At 30.8% G+C, this 18645-nt stretch overlaps 2 protein-coding genes across 5 annotated transcripts; one reads left to right on the top strand and one right to left on the bottom strand.

The window, feature by feature from the left end:
- Positions 1 to 3651: 3651 nt before the first annotated feature.
- On the top strand, positions 3652 to 6498 carry LOC9300852. The gene is made up of 4 exons (XM_002866429.2): positions 3652 to 4159; positions 4233 to 4330; positions 4428 to 5498; positions 5577 to 6498. Exons 1-4 carry the CDS (start codon positions 3943 to 3945, stop codon positions 6315 to 6317), a joined length of 2127 nt encoding a protein of 708 aa, XP_002866475.1. The 5' UTR covers positions 3652 to 3942; the 3' UTR covers positions 6318 to 6498.
- Positions 6499 to 11214: 4716 nt separating this feature from the next.
- On the bottom strand, positions 11215 to 15645 carry LOC110227551 (MADS-box protein AGL42). Of its 4 annotated transcripts, none has more exons than XM_021022086.1 (8): positions 15143 to 15637; positions 14858 to 15068; positions 13457 to 13538; positions 13131 to 13192; positions 12352 to 12451; positions 12049 to 12090; positions 11913 to 11954; positions 11215 to 11416 (listed from the first exon to the last, which is right to left on the bottom strand). In XM_021022086.1, the coding sequence occupies exons 2-8, from the start codon at positions 15037 to 15039 to the stop codon at positions 11297 to 11299; spliced, it is 630 nt and encodes a 209-aa protein (XP_020877745.1). In that variant the 5' UTR covers positions 15040 to 15068; positions 15143 to 15637; the 3' UTR covers positions 11215 to 11296. The 4 variants fall into 4 exon arrangements, 3 of the variants coding, with proteins under 3 accessions (XP_020877745.1, XP_020877748.1, XP_020877752.1); XM_021022089.1 differs by having other exon boundaries at positions 14858 to 15056; XR_002331264.1 differs by lacking the exons at positions 11215 to 11416; positions 13131 to 13192 and having other exon boundaries at positions 15143 to 15645.
- Positions 15646 to 18645: the final 3000 nt, after the last annotated feature.

Raw genomic sequence — 18645 nt, 5'->3', positions numbered from 1 at the left:
GTATATTAATTTTTACAATAGATATAAAACAACTCATCAAATCAAATAAATAATATTTAGCGATCAAGATATGTAATGTAGTGATTTATGTTTGTATAGTCACTGTCTTTCTATGCGGATTCAAACCAAGATAATCCATATTGTTTGACAAAAGCAAAAAGTAAATGAGTATTGAGCTTCCTCAAAAGTCAAAACACACACATATATAGAATGAGAAGAGAAATATTTGGGCTCTAACAATACACATGGATTGGGCCTACGTAATATTTAGGTCCAATATAACCGAAGTTGTAATTGAATTTCTGGAGCAACCATTTGTTCTCTCAGAAAAGACAATTTCGTTCTGGGGGAAAAAATCATTACAGCCATTTATGTTTCAAGAACGTAAGTAAATTATGTATCTTTCAAGGACCTATAATATTAACTCAATCTATTGGTACGTTTATTTGAATTGTACCAATGTCGATCTAATCAAGTTATTTATATTTTTTTGCCGCCAAAAAATGATCTAACCAAGTTTTTAAAACAATGTGGGAACTGATTCAGTAATTTGGAAGAAACTTGGATCTTTTTTTCTTTCTTTCTTAAAAACCTACAAGTCTCTAACGATGCAACCTATAGCAAGCAATTTCATTATTAAAAAAAAAAAAACATTTGTGTTTGCAACATATGTTAGTTATGTTATGACAATAAACGACGATGTCTTGTTTGAGCATTGTAGCTTCACAAACGTTTCATGGATGCCTATGCATCTCAATATCAAAAACACGATCTTTAAAATAAAGTTTGAACTAAAACAATGCCAAATGCTCTCTAATATTTTCATGAATTACAAAGCTTTTTTAGTTGTACCTATGTCGTTCTAACCAAGTCTTGGAAATTAAATTTCGTTACTGATATGGAAGAAACAGCTTGTGGGCACAATAGTTTAGTCATAGACTCACAGGGGACATTTACATGAAATTTATTTAATTTGTAAGAGTTATATTTCATTATTAGAATGTGGACCTACCAGAGCCGGACTAAAGAATTCGAGGGCCCCATACGAATTAAATAAAAAAATAATATCAATTTTTTTATAAAATAAAAAAGCAGAGTAAAAAAGAATTAGTTTAAGCAAAACTCTTAATTGTTTTAGAATTTCTTAAAATAAAAAAGCTTTCTCTTATTCGATGAAAGAAATCTAATGGTTTGTAAAGAAAAAATAACTTACTATTTCTTTTATTATTCAATTAACTTATAAATTTTTTAGACACACATAACATTTTAGGATCTATAAACAATAATTAATATACATATATACAAGAAAACAAATTATGTGGGGCCCTTCTAAAATGAGGGCCCATTGCAATGCATCATAATAATGCTCTTAAGTCCGGCTCTGGGATCTACTCCTTATAGAAGCTACTGGTTGATTTAGCACATTAATGTTGCCACTCTGCTCTACGGAAAAAAACTGATACAACAACATTATGTTTGTTACGAAAGTTTCGATTCACTCACTCGGCATTTAATTATAAATACGTTTCACAAACAATCATTGCATGTTTTCAGAACCAAAATTTTCTGAATCAAAATCCAATCTAATTTACAAATATACGTAATAACCATTTACATTTTCAGTGGAAAAAAAAAACAAAAAATCGATTAATGATTTCGACTAATAAAGCTAAGTGATGACCTATAAAGTCTAAACTACTGATTACCGATAATCTTACCATGTTCATGATTATTTACTGACTAATAGACCAAAACTGAGAGTAGTATAGTTTTAAGTAAATATAATCGTCTATACATGTTAACTTATTTAACTCCAGGATTAAGATTGAGAATACCGAAAAGATTAAATAAATATACTAATCCATTCATGTTGGACTTAGAAGATAATTAAATAACCAATAAATGATGTAGTTTGAAATGTGATTACCACTTGGAATCTTGACATAAACATATCTAAAATGGTCCATAGTTAGAAGTTGTGGTCCCTATATAGGTGAAAGCAAAATTGCAGGATGTTGCATTGATGTTTATAGAAGAAAACTCCAGAAATGTAAACTGAGATCTTTCTTAATTAGTATGAGACTGGAGAGACAATATACCTCATTGGCTCTTTCGTCTCCTCTTCGTTTTGTTTGTTTTAAGCACAATCGTTTAAAAAATCAGTCCTTTTCTCTGTTCTTTGTTTTTAGTTTTGTTTTAATTATAAGGACAACTTTAATTTGGCTCGTACTATGACCATACCTAAAAAAATTCATGTGATTTGTATATTGGCTACATTCACTTAAATAATACCATGTTATGGTCCAGTCTTCTCCTCATTTATGAATTTCTTACATTGTACAAAATTTATCATTCTTTCTTACATGCGCAACTATATATCTGGGCTAATTTTGTTTTACTTTCATTGCTAGCTGAAATTCTTTTACTGTATATACATAGAATCTAAGGAATAATAAATACATGCATCCGTATGAATATTGAGTGGAACCAATATGATATAGCCAATACTTAATTAAATACGTGAAACTAATTAGTCATACGAGTGATGACCAAACAACGGTCATTTGGATTAATCATGTGATCCCATCTACAGATTATTCTACTCATCATTAGTCATTACTATGTAAAGATATAATATACGTACTAACTAAGGGGGGATTTTCACATCACATTTATTGATAGATAAGATCATATTGTACTTGTTTAATGGTTATTGGATAGTATTAAATTGTGAGAAAGCAAGTCAAAATCCATCTTAAGGATAAAATTTGAAAGGAGGAAGACGTCATGGTTTAAAACATAAGGGTCACGATTGAAGATCCCCTCGTTGTTTGGTAACACCGCCATGGAGTTTAGTGTACGAATCTTATTGTAGTTTGAGCTTTGAATAATAATTAGTGTTGTGGATTGTTGTAGTTGCGAGTCTGACATGGTTTGTAAGTAAGCATAGGCTTATTATTATCTTAAGAAATTAGTATGAATATTTTTTATTATTCTAATATTCTCCCTGAAGTATCGTTATATCATATCGTGAGTCTTAATCTCCTGACTATATTACGAAAGCAGAGTTGATCACATAGTTGTAAAAGATGTTACATTAGAGAATATGGATTTTTAACAGTATTATTAGAAAATGTGGATTTTTTAAACTCTGCATTCTGCAATATGCAAGTTATTGTAGATTATTAGTCCTTTTCGTTTTATTAATAGACTAACATGTGCTAGTATTAAACTAATATCGGTAAATTCTTTTTTTTTTTTTTTGTCATCTAATATCGGTAAATTCTATTATTCGTTTTCTTTTTATTATCAACAACGATGGGAAACTTTATTTTTATTTTTTATTTGTTGACTATAATTAAGTTGAACAGTTTTAACGATTAATGATCATAAATGTAAAACGTTACAAAACTATTTTTATAAAGTTGTGTTAACTAATTATCAATATGGTGATACCAATCGACAGAATCTCCTTATGAACCAATGTCGATAATACAAACAAATTATTGTCAATGTCGTTGTCAAAAGCAAAACGAAGAGACCTTTTAAAAAAAATGCTAGTGATGTATTTTTTTTTTATTCTTTCAGGTTTCAACAAAATTCATCATGTGATACCGACGGGATTACAGAAAACATTACGTATTTCAAAGAAGCCAAAAATGTAATTCTTATTTTAATTACAAATAGCCATTTCTACATTCTTCTTTTTTCAAATATTTATTGATTTTACATTTGACAAACTTCTCCTAATTAAAACCCTACGAAAAAATAGTTGACGAAAAAACTATACGTATTTATTTATACAGGTTCATGGATCCACTTTCTCTCAGCTATATTTTTTAATCTTTTCAAAAACCATATTTCTCCTCCTTCCCCCTCAAGTCACAAAAACCAAATTCAACATCTCAGAGCTCTCATCCTTAAAACTTGACTAAACAAAAAATGGGAAGAGACTGGTCCTGGCTCGGCGGAGGCGGCGGAGGGAAGAAGAAATCCTCAAGCAAGTCAAAGAAAGAAGACGTTAAACCACCGCCGTCGCCGCCATCTCTCGCCGGAAATACTGCAACGGCGGCGGGATGCATGAGTGCTGTGTTCAACATTTTTGATTTTCAACACTTACAGTTTCCTATTAACCACCACCATCTTCATCTTCCCAAAGGTACCATCTTTTTCCCCACTTCTTCAATCTTTTACATTACAATATTTGATCCTCTGTTATAAATCAAATTCAGGAGTAGATGCACCGAGAAACAGCTTGGAATCAACGGAGGAGACAGAGGAGGAAACTCCATTTTCACCAACCAGAAAAGATGGAAATTTAAATATCTCTGTAAGTGACTAAAAACTTCATTATCCACTCTGTTTTTTATCTTCTTGGGTTCCTCAAAAGTTTCTTCCTTTTGACCCTAATCATGATTTTTTTACAGATGGGTATTAAAATCAAGACCAAACAACAAGCAAGATCATCATCAGCATCTCTTACACCCACTGAAACTTATTCTCCGAGCATAAAGACACCAACTTTGGTTGCTAGACTCATGGGTCTTGATCCTGTTCCTGATAATTACAGATCATCTCCTACTCCATCTTCTTCATCTTCTTCTACCTTAATTGATCTCAAGACGCCAACAAGATCTTCTCACACCAAGAAACACAGACATTACTCTCTCCAAAGAAACTCTGTCGACGGAGGTACACGTTCTCTTCCCGAAACACCGAGGATTTCACTCGGAAGAAGATCCGTTGACGTCAACTGTTACGAACACCAACGTTCTTCACTTCATCTCAGAGACAACAACAACAACAGCAACGTGTTTCCCGAAAGAGAGGCTGGTATTAACAATGTCAGGCTCACAAGGGTTAAGGAGATGAAGATACATGAAGATAAAGAGAATCGCAGTCCACGAGAGTACGCTAGACAGATAGTAATGCAGTTGAAGGAGAACGTTAGCCGAAGAAGAAGAATGGGAACTGATATAACCAACAAAGAACAACAATCAAGAGAGATTCATGAGTCCAAGAAAGCTTCTTCTAAGATTACAACAATCATCACTCATGATTCATCATCATCCCCGAGATTAGGATTAACAGAAATTCCCAAAACCAAACCAACCTCACCTCAGACAAATAATGTTGCTACCAAGATTCTGGAGAAAACAACAGTGAAGGTTCAAGACAAGACCAGATTATCAACAGCGCAAGAAGAGCCACAGGGAGAGCAAGGACAACAAGTGAAAGAAAAACAGAGGGAGTCTACAAAGAAATGCAAGAAACCAGAGAATTTCAAGTCGAGATTAGTGAAACCGCCACAGACAATGCAGGAAGAGCCGTTTGTTCGATCACCATTAACAAGTAACAACAAGAACAACAATGGTCTTCTTCTTATTCAAGGAGACAAATCTTCATGCAAGAAAACTCCTTTATCCATTAATCATCTCATCAACTTCACTAGTGTTCCCACCACCAAGAAGAAAGATTCATCACTTCATCACAAATCGGTACACGACACTTAACTCTCTCTTTGAAATCAATGCTTCCCTTATCCAAAGTTTAAATATTTATTAATGTTTTTGCAGTCAAACTTAAAGCTCAGAGAAACACAAACACCAAGAAACAGAGCATCATCAGAGATTCCTAGTTTTCCGAGCCCACCAATCGCCGGCGGCGAGTTAGAGTACATAACAAGAACCCTAAGACGAACAGGAATCGACAGAGACACACCAATCTCATACGCTAAATGGTTCTCTCCTTCACACCCACTCGATCCATCAATCTTCTACTTCCTCGAACATTTCGCTGTTACATCAACCAGACCTAGAAACTCACCGGAAAATCTAGCTCTTCGATGCAATAGAAAGCTACTCTTCCACTTAGTAGACGAAATCCTCGCCGATATCTTAAAGCCACACATCAATTTGAAACCTTGGGTTTGCCATTACCCGATTCAATCTCAGAGGAATCTAAAGGGATCGGAGCTAATCGACGAGTTATCTCGGAGAATCGAGCGGTTTCCGTTAGCAGAATGTTTGGTTCTCGAAGACATTGATGCTCTCGTCGCCGGAGATTTCCCGGAGATTGAATCGGCGTTTGAAGAAGACGGCGAAGGAATCGTCACGGAGATCGAGAGAGGAATCTTGGAAACACTCGTGACTGAAACGACGACGGATTACTTTGCCACGTGGATGGTCAAAACGGCGCCGCTTAAGCGTAACGATGATGTCAGTGGCACGTGGGGTGTTCACGTGACGAGATACTCTTCAAATGTGGGGTCCCACCACGACTCGTCCTCTTTGAGATTAAGGCTTCCACGTGGATAAAAGAATTCCACATGGCAGACATTTACTGGTTCTTCTTTGTATAGAGATATCTTTTTTTTTTTTTTAGATTATATTAATTTTCAAATACTTTGTAGCCGTTATAAATAAATAAAATAAAATTTTTGAAATTGTAGAGTGTGGACCGAAGTGGAGCTTTATGTTAGAAAGATAGATCTGTCAATTTCAGATGTTTTTGTCCCCCGTGTATTCCAACATCCCATGGGTTTTGCATATGCTATGTAGACTAAAGAATAGTATTCATGAGTTTTTGAGTATTTTGATTTTATATTGTTGGCTATGTTTTGTTTCTTTGTTACGAAAACTTGAAGATAAAAGATGTGTCAATAAGAGTTTAAAAGAAAAGAAAAAAATATAGATGTGTCAATAGAAGTTTCTTTCACGCATTTGATGACATTTGAATCATAGTCAATATCAATTATGGGGAATGGGGTCTATCAGAAATATTTGAAATATTTGATTTCGTAGCTAGATTCGGATATGGTCGTATAGGTTTGAATACTATACACGGAATGACGGAAATTAGAGAAGCATATACTATTTTAGGGATCGTAGGAGAAGAAAATAATTTTGGGCCCAAAACATTTTGTTTGTTTGAATTTTGTTTTGTTTACTTTTGCCACATATATTAGCCATGTCTTTGTGAACATTTGAACTCGTATTTTTTTTTTTTACATGAGTTTGAATTATATCTTCTAAATATTGAGTGTTTATGAATTACGTCAATGTACTTTATACATAAAGGGGTTTATGAAGAATGTGCTGAGGCCTGAGTGTTATACATATATGGTCTTATGTGCTTTGGGTATTGCATATAATTAGGTTCATTATGTGTAATATGTCATACGACCAACTTACAAACAAAGAAAGGAAACTATTTTGGACAATAGCATCCAAGCTTTATAAAAAACCATCCAATAAAACCACTCACTTTAATTTCGCAAAATATATAAATGAAACAGTCAAGCATAACATAAAAAAAAAAAAAAAAAAAATTATTCAGAGAGCTATAATTACCGGTTTGGAAATTGCCAATCTACCCTATTAGTCCCACAACATTTGTCACAAACAGCAGTTAAAGGTTTCAAGCTCTCTGACGATGTGACACACATCACACTTTTGCAGACAGAATTATTCACTCTAAAACAAATGTACGTGACATTATAGTTACGGTGATGTGACAAAATTATCTCAATTTTTATAGTAAAAGAAAAAACAAAACACTAGTTATTGAAACCTCTTGGTCAATTGATTGATAACATTTTTAGTGTAACGAATAATGGCCTATTAACTGCTTTCCTATTATATATAGACAATTCATTTATGTTTTGATTAAGTTTGTTTATCTATGGACTACTATGTGAACTTTTACCGACCTCTTAGTTTTTCAAACATATTGAAAAGATTAAGAAATAAAAAAAAATATAGAATTATAAATTTAACATAAATCCATGAAGCAACAAGTTTTCAAAAACCTTTGACGACGATTATGACGTAAATCCATGAAGCAACAAGTTTTCAAAAACCTTTGACGACGATTATGACGTTGACGATGGGTACAAAAAACGTACGTAAATTTCGAGAGGAATCTTATGTATCTTTGTTCTTATTATCATGTCATGAGACTATTATGAGAGTTTGTGCATCTCAGAGAGCTTAAATAATTCTGACGATTGTCCAAATAATTACAGCAAAGGAGTGTAAGAGAAGAATATTTCTTACAGATATAAATATCTGTTTTTAAGAAAGATAAAAAAAGATAAATGTGAAAAGGTGAAGAGAACCTTGTAAAGTAGTAAAAAGACAATACGAAAGATAGATTTTGCATGGACCCGAGACATTTACGTGAAGATTAAAGCCACATCTGTCGTAATGAAGACACCATTCATGCAATTAGAATTCATATATTAGAGCATGTGCAATGGGATCTTTCACAAAAGTCTTTCAAACAAAATAAAAATAATAAAATAATAAAAAGTATTATATAATTATGAAAGTTTTTCAAAAAAGTGGTGAAAATCTCTCAAGTGAGAGATTTTGAGAGACTTTCTCTACATTTTTGAGAGACTTTCATAATAAAATAATAATTATTATTATTTTATTGTTTTTTTTTTCATGAGAAATTTGGGTGAGAGACTCCCACTACACATGCTCTTATAGAGTATTAGTATGTTAAAATTTATTGCATGGCAAAGAAATTGTTTTCTTTTGTGTTTGGTTACGGACTTAAGGTGGCCGAGATTGTAAATCTACTTTCACCGGATGTACAAACTTAATCATTATAGCTAGGATTCCTAAGACACTTAATTTTAGCTATCACAAAAAAAAAAAAAAAAATTACACTATCAAACAAACATTTCAGCATTGAAATCTCATTATACCTAACTAAAAATAATTAGAAAAGATAGATAAAACCATACAATTCAAACATTTTGATCGTTTATTACTTTAATGAAGTTCTGAAATATACATTTAAGAAATAAATTCTAATTCACTATGTTAGATAAAAGATAGATATTTTTGTACAGCAAACATGATCAATATGGATGACTCTTAACTTATAACATGCTAGCTGGAATATCTAAAAATTTACATGCACTGGAGTATCATCAGATTTCCACATTTAAATGTCTTTATATATATATATATATATATATATATATATATATATGTGTGTGTTTTGTTGTATGCGAGTGTATAGATGTTATCTTATGATCATATTATATTTGTCGTAGCCTAGGTGTCCAACTAATCTGTCGACCGTTGAGCGGGAAATTCAAAATAAGCAGCAAAAAAATAAAGATCAGAGCGCAGTCACATGGGCTTAGGTTTTTTAATAATTTCATCTTAATTTTTTTACTAATCGATCGTTACTATATGATATCACGATGTTGGTAAAGGTTGACCAAAATCTATTAAATGATGTTTCATAGTATAAACTAGTTAATCTCTTTGCATCTTTTTCTAGCAAATATTAATTGACTACCCAGTTTGTTGGAATTAAATGTTTTGTTGGTAAATCTATGAACATAGTCGAGTTATATTAAATAATTAACCGAAAATATGTACAGTCCACTTTTGGGAGTATGCATATTATTTTCTAAAATGTATAGTGTAAATTTGTCCGAGAGTACTCTTTGAGCGTACGGTATCCTTGGACAAAGTTAAATGAAAAAAAAAAGTGAAGAAATGTTTTCCTAAGGAGTATATATTATACACAATATATGAAATTGATGATTTAGACATTGAGATTTTTAAAGCTAATTAGTTTCGATACTACACATATTTCAACATGATAATGTTTAAGTATAATGTGCGTATAACTAGAAGAGAAAGACATTCTTCCTTTATTCGAAAGAATGCTCAACCATAAATTGGCTAAAACTGAAATCATGGCCCGTAACAAACTAGCAATTCTAATTCTATTAGTAAAACTACAATGAATTTATGGAAAAAAGATTAAGATGAATTTACAATAAGTTAAAATGTAAGGGAAAAAAAAAATGTAAGGGAAACACAGTTGGGCGACCCTTTTAAGAAAAGAGAATAATTTACCTTTGGTTCCAATTTACTCTTCTTCTTTTATTTTTATATTTGTTTTTAAAAATTGCAAGTGCCTATTACATGTTGGGTTACAATAGTCCAACAGAAAACCGAAAAGGATTTACAGAAAATCAGGAAAAAGTGTAAAGTTAGAAAGCATACTATGTAAAGTCTTAGAAAGACTATAAAACGAATCAGCCATATGCATGGCTCCTCTAACCTATGTACGTGTACGATAATGTAATTATTAAATATTTCGATAGTATAATATAGAAGTAAATTTTGACCCAAAAAAAATACACAAGTAATTTTATCAACCTCGAACTAGAAGTATAACATGAGTAGATTATATAATTTTATAATCGATAGATTTTTTGTCTTGAAGGTAGTACTGAAAAAGAAAAAAAGGAATTACATAGAGGATAGCTGTAAAATACGAGATTCGAAAGATTCTCAGAGGATTATTTTCCCTGAAACTCATGGTTACAATAGGTGATATATGTTCTCCATACTTAATTATAATTGTATTTAATGAATAAAATTAACTTACAAAAGCAACGGTCGAAGTTAGTGAATTTCAAAATTCAAATACGGCAGAATTAAGCAGCTAACCGTGAGCTGATGCATTTAACTCCTATACATTAGAGTATTGATATAATCATATCAAGTAATTAGTAATATAACCTCTATATATGTGTATCTGATTAAAATATACACATGCAAAGGAGTAGCTGCAACAAAGAGTCAAAGACGGTGGGTGGTTGGGCTCTATATTAATGTAGTCCATTGGATCCTTATTGGGCCGCTTGGAGCCCATAACTTGGTAGGTTTAGTTTATGCTGCAAATAGATCCTTGACTGGACATTCTTTTGTCTTAAAAAAAAAAAATGTCCAGTCATCATTTTACATATCATATAATTCTACTTGGAATGCAGTCACTTAAAAAAAATAAAATAAATACAGTGTGAATAGTGTAAGACATTATATGATATGTAAAAAAATTGAATAGTGTAAAAAAATTGGGCTATACGCTGTGTATGTAGCCGCGTATGCGCTCATCGGTGGGGACTGCGGCGATTTTGTCTAAATCGGTAAAAAAAAAAATAGGTGATCCGATTTTTGTCCGCCTAGACGGCGTCTAGCCCAATTTTTTTTTTTTATCTAAAATTCAAAACGTCCTACTTATATTCATAATTTATATAAAAATCATAACTTTGACCTTAAATTCTTGTTTTCATGTGTTTAATGCAATTTTAAAAATAATATTATATATATTTCTTATTACTCTCTTTAATCGTATAAATAAGGACTAGAATTATAACAACTCAAAAAATACTATCCCAAATCATTACCTCACACTTTATTGAATGATTTTGAATAATATTTCATGATAAGTAAATAAACATAATATAATGTTACTAACAGTTTCTATTTGGCAAACCGATGAATAAATCCGTTTCAACTTCCAAATTCAGATCTATAACTTTGTATTTCTCTTGCTGCCGATCACTCGATCCTCTCCATGGTTCTATAACATTCTGTTCATAGATTGCAATTTCATCAACCACAAAACATATCATAAATAATTTTCTCTCTAGAAAAACGATAAAATGATATCCAAATTGTACTGTTTTCAGTGTTTACATTCCAAAAGTTATAAACAAAAGCAAGTGAAAAGGTCAAAACTTAAACCTAACTTGTCTTTGAAATCCTTAAAAGTTAAAACTAATCTTATACTTTATCACAAAATTACAACTTGAACTAGAACTAAATTTTACCGAGCAGCACCGTATGGTTTCTAACAATGTAAAAAATCTTGAATTTAAACTATCAACAGAAGGCGAAAAAAGAAAAAACCTATCAACCCGAAGAAAACAGTTAGAGGTCTTTTTGGTAATATTTTCCGCATATTAAAGCATTAGCAATTCATAACACACATATGTAAATTTCAGTTGAACTAGTATCAATATATAATTCTAAATATGTGAATAGGTATATATCAAAATATGTGAAATGTTAAGAGAGATGAATCACCTTTCGATGTAACTTGACGTTCTCTTCTAACAATTGTTTCTCCTGAAACAAAACCAACACTCTCTCACCAATTTCATATACAAAAGCTAGTTAAAAAATTGCATGTAAATATATATTATAACATAATGTATCAAACCTTTGCTCTTAGTTTCTCCACCTGCTCCTTGAACAACTGAGCCTATAAAACATTTTGTCCAACTTTTTAAACTTTGTATGATAACAACACTAATATATAAAGTGCACATGTGTCTTGATCAATGTTAGTATATTGATTGAGATATGCCGCTAAATCATTGCAAAGATTCGGGTTTAAGTTCATATCTAAATGAGGACTATACCTAGATGATTAGATGGAGATTATTCAAGTCAACATGTATTGTATATATACATTATAGATGTTATCATTATATACCAAGATAGTGATGAAGAATAAATATACCTTTCTTTCTCGGACCTTGCCCAGACTTTTTTGGAGTTGACTATCAATTTCTTGAAGCTCTTTTAGAGAACAAAAAGCAATTTCTTGTCCCAGTAGCTTCCTATACACACGAAAAAAAAATTCATGACTAATTTTGTAAATCTCCAAGATAGTTCTCCTATTTGAGATGAAAGATAGATTTTTAATTAGAGTCATCATCCATCACTGCGGAGTTTATCATGCACAGAGTAAATATTAAGTATTATATAGATATGTAATTAGATTTCTTGAGTAAATATAGACTAATTGTAAAACATGCTACCAGAAATAGAAAATCCTATATTAATACAAGCTAGTACAATACTCAAATATATTGAGTTCTTAATAAAATAAAATCGAATAATTCAAGAAGAAATAACTAACAAATACATAAATGATGTTACTATAGTTTGGTCTTTGATTGTGTTATATATATACCTTTACACATGGCAAAAATCAAAGGAATTTTAAATCTAAAAATTTGTTTTCATGAAAAAATAGTTTCTTAAAATGTAACAAAGACGTCAAAAAGTCTATTTATATATTAAAAAAATGGTTTATTATTAATGAAGTCTAAGGTTATGGGTCTACTATATAACTAATAAAGAAAGTTTGGTTAAAAAGTCTAGCTAAGCTTACATGGGTTTATGTAAAACGAAAACAAATAACGTAAAATGCAAAGAAATAATAACCATACATTGTGATCTAGGAGAAATAGCAACGAAAAGAAAAGAAAAACAAAAAGTCTTAAGACATTATACCGCTTTTGAAACTCAAGGTGGTCAATCTTTGCTATCATGTGGCTTGCTTCTTGTTTTAATTCCTACATTACTCCGCCACAAAATAAAATCATAGGACGCAAAAGAAGTAAAATAAAATCAGTATGTAATCTTTGTATATATTGGCCAATATAAACTGATGAGCAATCTTTGTGACCATCGATCCATCAATTGTTTTGTAATGTAGTAATTGATTCTCATAAGATTTGGTTTTATTGGCCATGAAAAGTCAAAGAATCAATAGCACAGAAATCACGTAAAAGTCATCAAGATTTTTTTTTTTTTTTTTTTTGAGTTTGATAACAAACCTGTAAGTAAATTTGTGAGTCGTGATTGCTGGTTTCATGTCCTTTTGTGTACTTGCGGTAGCGTTCGATCATCTTCTGCATACTGATGATCAAACATAGACATATCTTTTCAGAAATATGAACTAATGTACTTACTTCTTCGTAATTTCTATGTTTTATCTCGAATTAGCTCTATTATATTCGAAATAAAACGTACATCTCTTATAGCAACGAGATATGAAAATTTATTTGACCGTATTAGTATGTCTCTTAGATTGTACTACAATATCTTTTTGCTGTTGGTTAATATATCTATAGCTAGGTGACTATTTAAACCCATGCCCTATTTGTCTGTTTATTGTATTCCATTTTTTTTTTTGCAATTTTATTTAATTTGCTCAACATCAAATAATTGAATCTAGAACCATTAACCCATTTGAAAAACTCTAATCAACAATACATATATATATATATATATATATATATATTAGTATATATATTAGTATAGAGAAAAAACAAATCACAACTTTAGCTACTTGGATCTAACACTGATTATAGCAGAAACTTAAAGATGTAAATTTAAATGGGATGCGTTTTATTAAATTCCGAGATTAGCTAGCTGTTTCTTGAATATATAATTAAGTAGTACTCACAAGTCACAAGTCTATATACAGGCATATAACATATATAGACAGGAAACTATGTATATATAACATATATAGACAGGAAACTATGTATGCACTGCACACCTAAATCAAACGAGGAAGTCAGGAAGAGCAAGGATTATTACTATGGCCACAAAAGTAGAGCCCAAATAAAGACATTACGAAAACCAAAAACGATAGTACACAACCTAATTAACTAGGGGCAAGAAAAAGTAGGACATTTTTTTTTATATTATCACCAAATAAATGGGTAAAGATATGCGCGACTTGATACGGATCACAAATAAATAATCATCAAATTATATAAGAAATCCCATTTAGAGCTGGTTCCGATGTTGTTTTCTGTTCATGCTTTCAAGAATTTGGAAACCCTAGACACACACACACACACACATAAATATATAGATATATACACACATCATTTATTTTGGATGAAAAGTTCATCAGGTAGATCAGAAAATGAAAAGAAAGTTTGTCTAGATTTCTAACCAAATGAATATTATAAACATATAAAAATGAAATTATATATATAATAGGGGAAGAGAAGAAAGAAATCTTTCGGACCCAGACACGGATCGAATCGCTCAATAAGTACCAAAATCTAAGAAGGTTGCTTTAGTCAATTACGATTCCGAAAATAAATCAGACGACCAGACACAAACACATTACCTAAAAGCCTAATTAACCCAAGAAAAGTACAGAAAAGTAAAAGGAAAAATGAAATAAAAGAATCAAGGAGAAATCGAAGAAGACATACTCAGAGCTAGAGAATTCGTAAAGCCTTCCTCTTTGTGAGAAGATGATAAGGGAGATTTGAGCATCACAGAGTACTGAGAGCTCATAAGCTTTCTTCAACAAACCATTTCTTCTTTTTGAGAAAGTCACTTGTCTACTCGTTGCGTTTTCTATTTTCTTCATCTCTATCTTTCCTCTCACCATTTTTCTTGTTTTTTTTTCTGCCACAAGATCTGTAAAGATTGAAACCCTAAACCAGCCAGTGACCGGTCAACATAACCAGAGTCATAAAAGAGAGAGAACTCACCGGAAAGGGAGAGTAATTGAATGTCGGCAGAGAAAATTGAATAATTGATCTAAGCTAGTAGTGAAGAATGGGTGACTTTCAAATCAAGAACTTATCAGGAAAATATCATAATGAAAAGATTGAGGAGAAGAAAGAGTTGAAATTCTACAAAAATTCTTTAACAAACAAAAAAAAATCTACAAAAATGGAAAGAGAAAAAGGTATTTGTTTTTTTTTGTCAGGAACCCTAGAATAATGATCTGTGAGAGAAGGAAGGGGCAAGTTTCTTTAATGTTTTATTACTTTTCTTTTTGTTATGGGTCACAATAAAATGATGCCATTCTTATTTTTATCTTTGTTCTTGATAACAAAAATATGAATAGAATATTTATAATTTGTGTCCATATCTTCTCTTCACCACATACAAAAGGATAATTAGATGCCAAAACAAGAAACATGATAATTCTTGTTTTTATTTTATTTTGTGGAAAACAACCAAACCTGGTTGTAATAATTGATATCTTTGTCAGCCAAAAATGAACAATATAATTCTCCGGTGGTAGTGGTACATAGTATACTACATATAACCTTTTACTATTACTGTATATTTTTAAAAATCAATATTAACATTGTTTTAACTTCTACTCTTCATTTATGAACTTCCCATGTTTACAAAACGAATTTATATATTTGAAGAAACAAAGTTACACGATATGTTGGTACGATCTGTAAATACTAAATATATAATAAAATATATATATATATATATATTTTTTATAATCATTTTTAAACTACAACCAATAAATTTAAATATGGTTCACCATTTTTGTTTTCTTTTATATATTGCAAGGTATGTTTGCCAAGCTTTCTCCATTTGGAACAAGAACCTGATCTTTAATATGTTCTTTCAAAATTCTTCTTACAAGTTACAAAAGAACACCAAAATCTCGATTGAACTGAGATTGACATCCAGAGATTATGAATCCTAATCTCATCTATCGGTAAGACCAAATTATGTTTGTTCTTAAGAATGTATTACAAAAGACCATCAGTACCCATCTCAACAAAAATGTATTTAATCAACAAACTATTCATAAATCACATTTTCAGATTATTGAATTTGAAACCATGTGAAGTAATAGTCTCTTGATATTATCAAATGCATTATATTTCTTGCTATCTATATGTGTGTATACCAATATATATTACTGTAAAAAAGTCCAGTGTTCTAAAAAGCGGTATAGGCGGTCGCCTAGATCCCGACTAGGCGTTATGCTCTCATGCGACACCTAGATGATCCTCTTGACCGCCTAAAATTTCTTGTTTAATGTATTTTCAATTTCAATTAAGTTTTATTTCTATATATTTAGTTATAAATATTCATATATTGTTTAATATAAATATAAACAAATGTTTTATCTAGTTTTTGTTTATGATTTCATATTTTTCTACTTTTATATAGATATTTTCTATAACTTTTATATATAATATCATATTTATAATATTTTATGTTATAAACGTCTAAACCCCCTAGGCTCCGATTAGGCGTTATAAGCACTAGACACTGAGTCACCGCCCGCTTAACGCATAGCGCTTTCTTGAACATTGTGTAAAACTAATATCATCTAGTATTTTCATCTCAGTTTAAGTAAGTTAGTACAGAGTTTAAAAAAAAGGTAAGTTAGTAAAGAGTTTTAAAAAAAGTAACTTATTAGATATTTCTCCTTCACGCTACGGGAGTAAAGATCATAATTATTGTAGTTGTGAACCGATTATAGATAGTAGGTCCGGGCGTTCGGTTATCGGTTAAATTCATTCGGTTTCGGTTATTTCGATTCTAAAATTTAGTATCCATTCGGGTATTTAAAAATTTCGGTTCAGTTTCGGTTCTTTCGGTTTAAAATTTAGTATCCATTCGGTCATTTTTCTTAGGATATTTTCGGATATTTCAGTTATTTTTGAATATTTTCTGATATTTTTGGATACTTTCGGTTATTTTTGCTTCGTTTCTGTTCGATACATTCGGTTCGACTTATTTGCCCAGATCTAATAGATAGTATTTCAACCTTTTACTATATAATTGAGAAAAGACAATCGTGGCAGGTTCAAATGTTGCCTTAAAATAATAGCCGTACGAAATATAACAAAAAAAAGCTACTTATTAAGCATATAGGAGGATCCATTTGGCTTGTGCCGTATGGTCTACGAAATAAAACATATTCTGTAGTCTTTACCCTGTTTTGGCAAAATTAACAAATGAAAAAAAAAGAAATATGAATTTCGGAAAGTCTCCGCTAAAATAGGAAATTTCGGAAAGTCATCGATGGACTGTACAGTGAGCAATAGTAATAAAACAATTCTTTGGGTTTGAACTTACAACAATGTCGTCATGATTAGTTGATTAACATAATACATGTAGGATTAGTGGGAGTTAATTTATAGAGTTATATTATTTTCAAGGTTTTGTGATTTAATAAAAAAATAATTAGAGAATTTGGTTTATTCAAAAAGTTAGTGAAAATTTTGTTTTAGTAATCTATATATATAATTAAAGAGTTCTCAACATTCATGTCTTCACATTTTACTATTTTTGTAGGCTCTACATATCTTATTTATTAAAATAAAAAACATTAAAATAAATTAATTCACACACTTTAAATTATGAAATCAATAATTTACGAAAAAACCTTGAACATGAAAAAACAAAAAAAAAATTATACAACACAAAATATAAAACTTTTCAATTAAGATTTGAAAAATATAAAATTAGATAATTATCAGTTAGGAACAGTAATGAACGAAAGTGCAAGACACGTGACAAAGCACTGACATACATTGTACGATGATGTCGATGCCAACTTTTTTACACTGTTTATGGCGTGGCCCTTTCGATACTGTTAAAGCAACATTATTGGTTGGTTCTTAACTTTGGGTCTTAGCATTATTTAAAATTAAAATGTTACTTTTTGAAAGCTAAGAAAAGTTACAAAGTACCTTAACAAAAATGTCCTCCAATGGTTAAGAACTAGGAAGCACGGAAGCTTCGTCGAAGGTCCGCTTCCCGCTTCGGAATCTTAGTCGGAATCGGAAGCTTTTGGAAGCTTTTAGAATCTCGTTTCCATAGCGTTTCCAAAAAATTTACTTTAGAAGCTCGTTGGAAGCTTACGATTCCATTTTAGAAGCTTACGTTTCCATTTAAAAAATTTGATAATCAAATATTAATAAGAAACATGAAATTATTTTTTTATAGTATTTTTTACAATTAAAAGAAACCAAAACTAATTTAAAATTTAAATTTTTGCATACTAAGTTTTTTATTTTATTTTTAAAAGATCATGCTTAACAAAATAACCACGACATAAATTATTTATTTGGAAAATGTTGGAATGAATAATTGACTTAAATAAACTTTGAGAAACTTGAATTTGATGATGTGTTATCGATAAAATAGAATTTGAAACTATTTTATTGGATGGAATTAAGAAAATGAGAGTGAAGATAGTGATCTAAAATTTTGACTTTGA

This window comes from Arabidopsis lyrata, assembly GCF_000004255.2.
Source record: "Arabidopsis lyrata subsp. lyrata unplaced genomic scaffold ARALYscaffold_8, whole genome shotgun sequence".
NCBI classification, from domain to species: Eukaryota; Viridiplantae; Streptophyta; class Magnoliopsida; order Brassicales; family Brassicaceae; genus Arabidopsis; species Arabidopsis lyrata.
Note: the sequence above shows the minus strand (reverse complement) of the source record. Positions and strands in the feature narration are given on the sequence as shown.

Coding starts and splice junctions, on each gene's coding strand:
- LOC9300852 (XM_002866429.2), top strand. CDS start 3,943: ATGGGAAGAGACTGGTCCTGGCTCGGCGGAGGCGGCGGAGGGAAGAAG. Junction 4,331..4,427: donor ATGGAAATTTAAATATCTCT/GTAAGTGACTAA, acceptor ATTTTTTTACAG/ATGGGTATTAAAATCAAGAC. Junction 5,499..5,576: donor CATCACTTCATCACAAATCG/GTACACGACACT, acceptor ATGTTTTTGCAG/TCAAACTTAAAGCTCAGAGA.
- LOC110227551 (XM_021022086.1), bottom strand. CDS start 15,039: ATGGTGAGAGGAAAGATAGAGATGAAGAAAATAGAAAACGCAACGAGT. Junction 12,091..12,351: donor GCAAGGTCCGAGAAAGAAAG/GTATATTTATTC, acceptor AATGTTTTATAG/GCTCAGTTGTTCAAGGAGCA. Junction 11,417..11,912: donor ACGTCAAGTTACATCGAAAG/GTGATTCATCTC, acceptor ATCTATGAACAG/AATGTTATAGAACCATGGAG.